The sequence below is a fragment of the Crinia signifera genome, chromosome 4 (assembly GCF_055691185.1).
Source record: "Crinia signifera chromosome 4, ASM5569118v1, whole genome shotgun sequence".
NCBI classification, from domain to species: Eukaryota; Metazoa; Chordata; class Amphibia; order Anura; family Myobatrachidae; genus Crinia; species Crinia signifera.
The window spans coordinates 182722866-182735375 of record NC_139220.1 but is presented as its reverse complement, the minus strand read 5'-3'; the positions used below and the strand labels follow the sequence as shown (position 1 = coordinate 182735375).

The 12510-nt window shown below is 43.9% G+C and overlaps 1 protein-coding gene across 1 annotated transcript in view; it reads right to left on the bottom strand.

Annotated features, from left to right (window-relative positions):
* Positions 1–2925: 2925 nt before the first annotated feature.
* Positions 2926–12510, bottom strand: part of PHYH (phytanoyl-CoA 2-hydroxylase) — a 28454-nt gene continuing 18869 nt past the window's right edge. Inside the window, exons 6-9 of the mRNA XM_083183122.1 lie at positions 8678–8859; positions 7801–7950; positions 5140–5274; positions 2926–3520 (exon numbers count right to left, since the gene is read on the bottom strand). Of these exons, the coding sequence (XP_083039248.1) occupies positions 3467–3520; positions 5140–5274; positions 7801–7950; positions 8678–8859 (521 nt within the window). The 3' untranslated portion in view covers positions 2926–3466. The remainder of the gene's footprint in view (positions 3521–5139; positions 5275–7800; positions 7951–8677; positions 8860–12510) is intronic.

The window sequence follows — 12510 nt, the reverse complement described above, 5'->3', positions numbered from 1 at the left end:
CGATTCAATTCTCCAATTACTTTTGGCCAATTGTGGGGCTACATATTGAAAGATATGTAATTTCTAAGCCCATTTATCCAATTTGGATGTGAAAACCTCAAATTAAGGGATTTAATTATTCCCCAGTGGCACTTCCTAAAGACAGAAATATCCAGAGACGGATGTATAAAGTTTCCGATACATTCACTAATCCAGTTAAGGCCCATACACACTAGACGATTTTCAGCTGAAAATCGTTCATTTTGGCCGTTTTGAGCGATTTTCAGCTGAAAATCGCCCAGTGTGTATGGGCCACCGATGACAGACTAGCGATGATGCGCGCTCCCGCATCATCGCTGTCAAAGTCTCCCATCTGCTGGTTTTACCAGCATGCCAGAGATGATGGCTGGTTTATTCAGCCATCATCTCTGTGTGTGTACGGGCCGCCAGACTGAAAGATTAGCTACTTTCAGCAAGGCAGACCAGCCCACTGCCTCCCCCTGGAGTGTTGCTACCTCCCCCTGCTCAGTATAGCGCCGCACGGAGCAGGGAGGAAAAGCAGACACCATCCACCCGCCCCCCCATCCGCCGCACCTCCTACTCACCTTCACCTGCACGGAGCAGGGAGGAAAAGATGCCGTCGCCGTCCACCCGCCCCCTGTCTGCCGCACCTCCTGCTCACCCCCTGCTCCATAGCATAGAGCAGAAGCCGCCTGCCGTCCACGTCCACCGATCACAGCCGCTCCAGGGTCGGGGTTTGCACGGCAGCCCCCGCTCCCCTTCTCCCTCCCCCTGCTTTATATAATAAAGGTTCAGTTAAAGACATCCACTGCCCGCCCGCAGCAGCTCCAGCTCCCCCGCAGCAAACACAAACTGGCCACCAATGTCTATTCATATTAATATTAGCCAGTAATATATACATTGCTGGCACAAGCCAGCAATGTATATATTACTGGTCCCCCTGCCCACCAATGTATGTAGATTAGCCATTAATATATACATCGCTGGCAGATGCCAGCGATGTATATATTACTGGTCCCACTGCCCACCAATGTACGTAGATTAGCCATTAATATATACATCGCTGGCAGATGCCAGCGATGTATATATTACTGGTACCCCTGCCCACCAATGTATATTGATTAGCCGGTAATATATACATTGCTGGCACATGCCAGCAATGTATATATTACTGGTCCCCCCTGCCCACCAATGTTTATTGATTAGCCGGTAATATATACATTGCTAGCACACGCTAGCAATGTATATTGCTAGCGTGTATATGAGGCGGTAACGTATGGCTAGCACTGTATACGTTACCACCGCCACTGCCCGACAATGTAAATTATGTTATGGGTGTAATGTATACATTGCTGGTCTGCGCCAGCAATATATGCGTTAACGCCGCCACTGCCTAACGCCTGCGATCGCTGGCTATTTGCTGTCTAATCGACAGCAGGTGGATGTTTTGGGGAGTGCCACTCCCATTTTCTGGGAGGTCACCACAAAATGAAGGCATTCCCCAGCCAATTCAGAATTGATCGCTTGGCTGCGTGGTTTGGTTTGAATCCCAAGGGTGGGAGCAGCGGCTATTTTATTCAGTGCATGTCTGCCCTTGGGGCCTGATTCAGAATTGATCGCTACTACTACCCCCCAAGCCCCCCCCCCCCCCCCCCCCAAGGCCTTTGCTGTGCTGAGTAGTCCTGGCGGAGTTTACCTGATTGCTTGGCTCTGAATATATGCAGCCAAGCGATCAATTCTGAATCAGGCCCCAAGGGCAGACATGCACTGAATAAAATGGCCGCTGCTCCCACCCTTGGGATTCAAACCCCGCCCATTATGTAAATAGCCTTGTACATGAAAGATTTTCAGCAAAGTCTTTCGCCTCCTGAAAATCTCTTGCTCTTTGGGGAAAATAGCTCAGTGTGTACGCACTACTTTGGTGACAGATATATCTTTCAAAGATTTTGGCAAAGTCTTTTGAAATGAAAATCTCTAAGTGTGTATGGGCCTTTACATTTCACCCTCAACTGCACGTCTGTCGTCAGGATTCTGCTAGTCACAAAACAGACAGCGGGAGGTTGTAACCTTGAGATTAAAGGCCCCCATACACTAGCCGATTTTGGTCAGATTTCAGCCAGATCAGTCGGATCTGTCCGAAATCGGACCAAAATCGGCTAGTTTTGATGTCCCCTCAGATCCGATGCGCGGTCCCGTGCGCATCGGATCTGCGTCGGGTGGTCGGACCTGCTGCACGTCCGACCACCCGACTTGGGACCTAGTGGGGCGGCGCGGCGGTGGAGGGAGCAGGGGGGGCTGGGGACGCTCTTTGCCGCCTGTGTCCCCCGCAGCGTCCCCAGCCCCCCCTGCTCCCTCTACCGCCTCGCACAGACGCTGTCCCCCGCAGCGTCCCCAGCAGCGGGGGACACAGACGTGTCCCCCGCCCCCCTGCTCCCACCTCTGTAGCCCCCCCCCCCCCCTGCTCCCCGGGTTTTTTACATGTTATAAATCGAGACGATTTATCACATGTAAAAAATGGCACATCAAGTGCCAATCTAATCAAGCTCCCCCGGGGAGCAGCCGGGGAAGCTCAGGGGGAAGTCGGGGGCGACTTGTCCTAAGGACAAGTCGCCCTAGATGGGGGCCTTAAGGTTATGCTGCAGGAGTTGGGAAAGGGGGGGGGGGGGGTGTTAAGCTGAGTGTTTGTTAATGTTTTTGTGTGAATGGGGGAGCTTAGATTGTGGGAGGGGATGGGATGTTAATGTTAGGCATGGGGCAAAGATCTTTAACATGATCTGCAGGGATTTTGTACCCAATCCAATTGCTAATTTTTTTGCTCTTCTAACAGGTTGGAATAATTTTTCCCCACACTACAAAATATTGTTTTCAACAGAGCAGGTGCATAATATTACTAGACCAACACATTTTGATTCTGACAAAAAGGGCTCCATTTAAAAAGTGCTTTATTTGAAATTATGTTATCTTTGAAATCTTAAAATTTCATAATATTATGTACCAAAGAGAAAGGCTTTAAAACTACTCTCACTTTATGGAACATTTGCAAAAATCTGCCATATAAAAGAGTGGTTATGCAGCAAACAGATAAGTAGAGGTCTATGGGGACATTGGTATGCTAGATAAAGGGACAATACTGGAAATGTCCAGGACAGCATGTAGAGGTCATCTGATGTCCGAGCACAGACTGCATGGTCTGCACAGTCCTTCATATCGTCATAGGGAATTCTCCAAATCTCCATATTAATATAATCCAGGTTCAATTATGTAATGTTAATCTTTGATTGATATTCTGCCAGGCCCATGGCATATATTTTATGTCTTGGTTTCAATAGTGTTATTTGTCAGAACATAACTGGTCTCCTTAATTAAATAATGATTTCATACTTTGTCTGAATAGCAATCAGAATGCAGAGGAGATTACTTGTAGATCCTGTATTGTTATTTTTAAGTTCAACTGTAAGAACTGTAGTTAAAGATTTATTCTATCTCCTTGAATAGCACGTCCCTTTGCCATCCATGCGTCCTGTAAAAAAAAAAAAAAAATTGTTATATTGTTCTGCATCATGGTTTTTGCATCTAATTCTCCACATAATAATCTACATTTTTTATACTTAATCTTCACAACTACCAACACAGAGTGGGATGTGGGAAGGATCCCGGGAGTCAGGATCCCAACAGTCAGAAGACTGATGGATCCTATAGGTAAGTAATAGGGTTGAAGTTAGTTGGGGTTAAGTTACAGAAATGGACTGTTAGGGGTAGACTGTGCGGGAGGGGGAGGTTAGGTTTATTGTAAAAATACATACCACAATCCGTCAGGTTTCTGATCCTGTTGTTGGTATTTGGACTCGGGATTTCATACCCAACCCCATTAAGTAAGAGCAACAACCGTTGTGGCGGGGTTTATCAGTTCCCCTATGCATGAAATATATACCCACTTATTTCCTGGACCTGGTGCAAAGTACAAACGTGCATTACAGACTGCACATGGGCTCTACATCTTTGTCAGGAATTACAGCACTGCTCACAATGAGGGCAATAGTCTGTTTCAGACCTACAAATGATGCAGAACATGTCTGCCATCTTCTATTTACCGAAATAAAGGAAAGGTTAGCTGCTCTTTATCTCACATTGGGGCAGATGGATGAATCAGTGATCAGGGAGGATAAGTGAGCCAGAGGAGAAGTTGCCCATGGCAACCAATGAATATTGAAGTAACATCTATAATTTGCAGACTATGAAATTAAACAGAGCAGCTGATTGGTTGCCAAGGGGAACTATCCCTGCTTCATACATCTGCCCCATGGAGACAAGCAGCTTGTTTTTTAGCTACAGCTCTTATCGTGTGACATGAGAAAGGGACTGCAGACTGGGTATCTATTTGCCTTGACTGTAATTCTCAAATGATAAACACGTTATTTGCAAGATGGCAGACTATTCATTAATATGACTGCCAAAATACTACCTAAACAAATGTTTAACTGATCAAAACTTCTAGCATGAATCAATCACCTAACACACTTAAAATGTAACACACCAAAGTTAAAGTGAATCTAGGATTGTTTAGGGTATGTACACATTACTCGATATCACTAATGATTTTGCCCTAGGACTGCGGGAACGTTGGTACCCTCGCCGGTCACAACTGTGAGGACAGACATTCACTTTGGCATCATTTTGTCCACAGCAGTAGTACAGAATCACTACATTTTGGCTGCCTAACATGAAGATCTCAATAACTGGAAATGGTTTTCTAGCAATTACATGTAACTAGTGTTGTGGCTGAAATAGAAGCTTTCCCAGTTTAATGTGGCCTCTTCATAGCCACAGGAAGTGGTAGGCTGTGCCAGTGTACATCAGGACATCTGTAACTGCAGTGGGAAAGGTCAGGCAGCAGACACTTTACTGGGGTAAGTAGATAAATCTTAGTTTCTAATGTCCTGGCTGCATGTGCCCCAGGACAGGTCATTGGATGGCTAAATTTACTTTGTAAATGCCAAGAAAAAATGACATGTGTATGGCCAGATTTATTTATAACTACAGAAACATGTTAAAAAGACAAACTGCAAGATGGATAGATAAAGGTTTGGCTGTTTTAATAATGTACACGAAAATAGAGACATGCAGCAGACAATGCTTCACCTTAAGTGAGATCTCAGTCTCCACTCCATAGCGCTTCAGTGCAATTTCTGCAACCTCCTTCTCAATGTTCTCCTGAGATGTGCCCTTGACATCTATATAGTAGCAATCAGAGCTGGCATAATGGCAGGAAATTGCCTAGAATTGGGAAACTGCGATTTACTGAATTATTTTCCAAAGACAATGCAAATAATACAAACTTGACCATACAAAACAGATTTTAGTGCTAAGAAGAAAGAACATGATTTGTGCTCACTTATACAAAGCAAAATAAGTAACAAGTTACAAGATTGCGTAGACACGGACAAGACAAATTCTTTGAAGGGCATTCTTATTTAAATAATGTGATATTCAAAACATACAAAAGACTGTAAAGCAACATATATCTGCACACATAAATACTGTATTAATGTCAAAGTTAGTGACAGCCCAGTTAAATATTTATATGGCTGTATCTATCACAGGGTATGCAGCCTTAACAACCATACATATAGGCCCTTATTCTGGTTCACTCGCAAATACAAATTCCTTCTCAAATGGACAAAACCATGTGCACTGCAGTTGCGGCAGATGTAACTTCCGCAGAGAGAGTTAGATGGTGAGAAGGAATTTGCTTTTGCAAACCAGAATAATACACAAGAGGAAAAGGTTGTATTTGATAGACACACAAAGATATGTAGTTATCTTTAAAACATCACTTTTAATGCGTTCTATTAAAAAGCCTTTTTCCCTTTATTGTTGGGGGAAAAAAAAGGGGCAAAAAAAACAATGAAAGATAGGAGGTTAAAAAATTTGACACACACACACACACACACACATACACACACACACCAGGAGCAGGAAAGCAACTACTACATAGCATGTTTCTATTGTGCTATACTATAAATACTGTAACTTGTATTTGTTACTTTTTCTACCATCCTGCAGCAGTACATGTAGTAATGTATCAGAACAAGTAGCAATAGGCAGATACAGTGCTTTCCTATTTTACTATATCTGCTATATTTCCTTCCAGCTGTCCAAAAGTTACATTTGTCTTTAACGCCTTCTATTGTCCTGTAGTCATGAGTAAATAAGGCAACAAACATTCATAAAGGCAGACACAATGTTCCAAGTGTCTATTTATAGTGCACTATGTTCAGTGTTAAACTTGGGTATAGAGGGCTCACCGGGGGAATTAAGTGGTATGGGCCCTTGCTTAAGGGTGTGGCCAGCCACCACAGAAGTTTGGTTAACCATTACAGAGTGCATGGTCTGGGTCCCTTGATAAAGATATATACATAAATGTGATCTATATTAAACACTGCTAGTGTATGCATGAAAACATGCATTAATTACAACAATGCAGTGTAGAAAATATACCATAGTTACCTGCAGTATCATTTACCATATATATTGTTTAATTCCAGTGCACTGGTATAGAATGTGGAACCTGATCATGAAAAATGAAGGTGGGCCCGCAGTCAATGCAACCCCCTGGGGGTTTTCCCTATTCCCCTGTGGGCCAGTCCAGCCCTGATGGTGTTTCAATTAAGCATCTCTGATTCCTTAGCTGAATATAGACACAATAGTAAGCCCGCTCAAAGCAGATGCAATGCAACAGTAACAGGGTACTAGGTATTTCTAATTTGAAAGCAGAAGTGTACTATGGGGCTGATTCATCACCGATCGGAGGGGCCAGATTTGGCCCCGTTCCCATGGAAGGAGGTCTGCGCATGTGCAGACCATGGGAGTGAACGGCTTCAGCGAGTTTCACAAATCATTTTTATGGGTGGCGAACTATAGAATGATTTCTCTCCCCTTTTTGACGGATGCGAGGGGATGTGTTCCCGTACATCACCTCGCATGTTACCGAGGGGATTTGTTTGCCTGGGCGGAGTTTCAGGGCTCGCTGAGCAGCGAACAACTGCTACTTTGCGAGCCTTGCTGAATCTGGCTCTATATTCTTTCTGCCATTCGGTGGTGACTGTTGCTCTCTCATTGGGTGTCTTATGCGTTATGTAGGTTACAGCACAGGTCACACCGGAGGCTCTCTCTCACTACAATAGTACAGACTACACTGTTAATTATGCCTTTGTGGCATATGCACATATAAGTGTACAGTCCTGAATGCTTATGGTGTATGTGGGGTCGTACACCATGGTTTAAACTCATGTTGTGTAGACTACTTTCATAGGTTCTGTTACTTTTCAAAGGGTCAGATCCTCTGACATTATCTAAATAACTGTATAATCATTTTAAATACAGAGGGGTAAAATTCTGATTCTCTGATAGCTCACTGACATATACAACGATGAATATATAGATGAGTACAAGATCCAAACCTGAATTAATACACATAAAAGTGCTCCACAGAGAATGGTTGCCTTCTTTGTCTACACATTCTAGTTGTTACTCCTAATTCTGGGAGCACCACCAACCATAAGCAATATCGATGATAGAATGCATGGTACATAAGTTGGTTCAGTTGTTGTCTTTTAATATACCAGTATCCTGTGAAGTCTCTACATCCTAGCTTTACTAGACAAAGCTGGGTATACCAACAAGAAAGACACTCACACAAATGTCTCCAGCCATATTACAATGCTGTTCGATATGTAGTGCAAGGTGAAAGGTTTCCTTCTTGGACAAGTAAAAAAAAATTCTGCTACTGGGATTTGTTACCTTCCTAAACCCAGCTGTCTTGTTCATTCCAGAACCATGGATAAGGATTGGATGAAAGAACACAGTGTCTCCTTTTTCCATGGCCAAGTGCACTCTGGGAATGCTTGGGTCATAATCACGCACCCCATGGTACATTTTATTAACACCACCCTAGGAGGATAAAAAAAAGTCAAAATTATAACTTTATCTTCCTAGCATATGCTCCACAGCAGTCAACCACAAATGAGCTACTGTAACATCTTCAGCAAAGTACACAAAGGTAAAAGAAACAGATCAGATCTATAGTTTGAGTTTTACTTCCTTTCAGAATCTTGGATAAACTTCACAAGCGGACCTACAAAATCAGTGAAGTAACGGGGGCGAGTGGGGCATGTGCTTCAGCTGGCCACTGAATGGCATCTTCGATCTTCACTTGGGGCGGTTGCAGCCTTTATGCTCTTTTGCATGGCTGCCACCCATTCAGGACTTCTATGGTTTAGATCTTCATCGCCCCTTCACTGCCAGACTTCCCCTTTTTGCCATGCACTGACTAATATTAGCTGGTACAAGCGGGCAATTTAATCACAGAGCCCGATCAAGAAAACTAGTAAAAAAATTTGAAATGGGGGTAATTGGATACTCCCATTCACAGAATGTGATAGCAGACAAGAAGCCCTTGGCCCACCTAGTCAGACACCCCCTCCCCCCCCAAAAAAAAAAAAAACCATGTCCATGCACAAACTTGCATAAGAGAGTTCAGTATTATGTTTTTGTTGCCGATGCAATGTTCTTATCAACTAAAGTAAAGATTATGGCTGTTTTTTATTTTGTTGTTGTTGTTTTTTTTGGTTTAGCCAAAGCAAGTATAAAAGCAGTAGAAGTAAGAATGCCTCCTTACCTCCCACTCTGGGTAATCGTGCTGCTTGAGTTCTCCTTTGTGTGTTCCGGGAACAACAACCAGACATCCATTGCTTCGGTCAATTCTCTCCATGGCTGTCCAAGCACAGACAATTTGATCTGCAGGTCTGAATGGAAAGTAATGGAGATCCTGATGCATTGGATGCCGAGAGGTCTTTTTACCTTTGAGGGAAATAGAACTTTTATCTTTACAAAAACTGCAGATACTTCAAAAATCAGTGGTTCTCAAATTCTATTTCTCATATATACGCTAGCCAGGTTCACCTTAATTCAAACAATCCTCTGCCTTATGAAATGTTGCAGCCAGCCACAGTACACAAAATAGTATTTTGGTCCCACAGAAACAAATGGAATAATCACATTTGTGAGCGTGTGGTCAGGTGTAATGAGGATTATGGGTTATGGTGCCCATACATATGGGGTGAAATTTAATAGGATGAGATATTAAGAAAGTGAGAGATTTGGTATGAAATCTTCAGGTTTTTTTTTTAAAAGCAGCAATCATTTACACTGCAATATCGAACTGGTTTTGCAGTGTAAATGATTGCCGCTTTAAAAAAACCCTCTAGATTTCTTACCAAATCTCTCACTTTCTGAATCTCTTATCCTATTAAATTTCACCCAGTATGTATTGGGGCAATCCTCCAATCCTATGATTCTCACATCGGGGGATATTAACCCCTTCCCCACATTTGACGTATATATACGTCATGGCCGGGATGTACTTCCCGACACATGACGTATATATACGTCATGACTTCAAAGTGCCACTGCGTCTCGAGACGCAGTGACAGAGGGAGGATGTCTGCTGTCCCCCCGTCGGCGATCGCTGTGATTGGCTGTTCAATGTGAACAGCCATTCGCAGCGTTTTCCTGTGTTACCGGCGAATCAGACGCTCGGTAACACAGGTGTCAATCACCGCCGGGTGTGAGGGGGCATGAGGGGGTCATCGGTGACGACGACACCTCACCCCACCTGCCCCCAAGGCTGTGATTGGTCCGTCGGACCGACGGACCAATCACAGCCAAGGCGCGCCATTTAAACTAACGGTGACTGCACTGCAGACGCCATTCCGGTCTGAAATTGCGTGCAGAGCGGTCACCGGCCACTCTCTCGTGATATACATACCTGAACCTTGCCTGATACTTACCTGATCACCGCTGATCACCGCTGGTAGCGTGCTGCCAGCAGTTGGATGCTTCCTGGATCTTGTGACTTCCTGTGTCCTGCTGCTGCAGTGTCATAGAGTCACAGATCGTGAGAGATAGTGACAGAGAGTGACAGAGAGTGCTATATTTTGTGTCTGCTGCACCCCTTTTGTGCTGATCAGTATATCTGTGCTGATCAGCAACTTTTTTTTTTTTTTTTATATATATACCTGTCAGTTGCACCAAAGGTTGTGCTGCCTGTGCAACTGACTGCTGCCCCCCCTTTTGTGCTGATCAGTTTAAATTAATTAACTGATCAGCAACTTTTTGGGGGTCCAGGGTTTTTTTTTTTATATATACCCTGTCAGGTTGCACCCACAGTTATCTGCCTGCAGCCCCTCACTGCTAATCAGTGTCGCATCACTGCATCACTGATCTGCAGGTTTTTTTTTGGGGGGGGGGATTGCAGTGGGGTTTTGTTTTTACACCCACGTTGCTTTTGTGGGTGCTTTTGTGGGTGTCCTGTGGCCGCTGATCAGTGACATACATCACTGAACAGCATTTTTGGCACAGGGTTGATATCATTTTTTTTCTGCAGTTTTTTTAAATTGTTTTTTTTTTGGAGAGTGCTGTGGTATTTTTTTTTTTAAATTGTTTTTACACCTGTTGCCTTTGAGCGCTGTTCAGTGACGGACGTTACTGACTACCATCTGTGCTCAATTTTTGGCGCAGGACCTTTTTTTTTTTAACCCCTTCAATTTTTTTTTTTTTTATTGGGATCAAATTCCTGTATAAAGTATTTTTTTTTCTGCACTACATACACACTACACACTACATACCCCCCGTGTTGAAATAAAGTTTGTACCCCCCCAACACTATACACGTGTTGAAACATTACACTTACAGAAACACAAAAATAAAAATGGCATCCCAAATGTCATCCCAAATGTCATCCCAGTCATCCAGAAGAATGTATTCAGCGGAGGAGGCATATGCCATGCTTGCCTCTGACTCTGACACAGCCAGTGATGCAAGCGGGGAATTTGAAGGATTCGTCTTAAGCTCCTCTTCCTCCTCTAGTGATGAGGGACCCCCTCAAAGACGCCCCCGTAGAGCAGCTGAGACCCCCCCCAAATGATTGATCCCGTATGGACCCCACCACCAGACAATTTTGAGCCCCAGGTTCCTGAGTTTTTGGCCATCCCAGGAATCCAATTTGTTTCAACAGGTCTCAGAGAAATCGACTTTTTCAAATTATTTTTCTCTGATGATTTTATAAATTTAATGGTGGACCACAGTAATTTATATGCCCAGCAGGTTATTGCTCAAAACCCCACGTCATCATTTGCTAGGTGGACCCCTGTAGATACAGTAGAGATGATGACGTTTTGGGGTCTGGTGTTACATATGGGCATAGTAAAAAAGCCAGAAATTAGGCAATTTTGGAGTACAGATGTTCTGTACAGCACCCCACTTTACCGTATGGCCATGACTCGGACTCGTTTTGCGATAATCCTTAAATTTTTACATTACACCGATAATGCACAGTGCCCACCCAGAGATGATCCCACCTTTGACCGGCTATTCAAAGTCAGGCCGGTCATTGATCATTTCAGTGCCAAATTTGCAGAGATGTACATCCCTGAAAAATTTATTTGTATCGACGAGTCCCTTATACATTTTAAAGGAAGGGTTAAATTCCGCCAGTACCTTCCCAGTAAGAGGGCAAGGTATGGCATAAAAATGTATAAACTGTGTGAAAGCACCTCAGGGTACACCCACAGGTTTAGGGTATATGAAGGGAAGGATTCAAGAATTGAACCGCCAGAATGCCCCCCCTCCCTCGTAGGTGTTAGTGGAAAAATTGTCTGGGATTTAGTGCACCCCTTCCTGGATAAAGGTTATCACCTCTATGTGGATAACTTTTACACTAGCATCCCCCTGTTTAAGGCCCTTGGTTCAAGAGGTACAGCAGCTTGCGGTACTGTGCGCAAGAACCAAAGAGGCCTCCCAAAAACGCACATTGCCCAAGTACTGAGAAGGGGTGAAAGCAGGGCACAATCCACCGAAAATATGTTGTTGGTCAAATATAAGGACAAGAGGGATGTCCTTATACTGACAACAATTCATGGAGACAGTACCACCTCCATCCCTGTACGAGGTACCAGTACCCACACCTCAAAACCTAATTGTATCCTAGATTACAATAAGTACATGGGCGGAGTGGATCTTTCAGATCAGGTACTGAAGCCGTACAGTCCCCTGCGGAAAACAAAAATCTGGTACAAGAAGCTGGCCGTGTATATCATCCAGATGGCACTGTATAACGCTTACGTGCTATTCCATTCTACCAGCCAGAGGGGGACATAAAGGGGGACATAAAGGGCCTAATATTTGGGAACCAGCAGGCAGAGGGCCCCAGTACTTCTAGTACTGGCCCCCGTATTGTACCAGGGCAGCATTTTCCTAACGAAATCCCCTCCACTGCAAGAAGGGACAGGACACAAAAAAGGTGCAAAGTTTGCTATAAAAAGGGAATAAGAAAGGATACTATTTTCCACTGTGAAACTTGCCCCGACAAACCCGGCCTATATATAAAGGAGTGTTTTAAAATATACCACACATCTATGGATTATTAGGTTCATCATTTCACCGTGCTTCGGG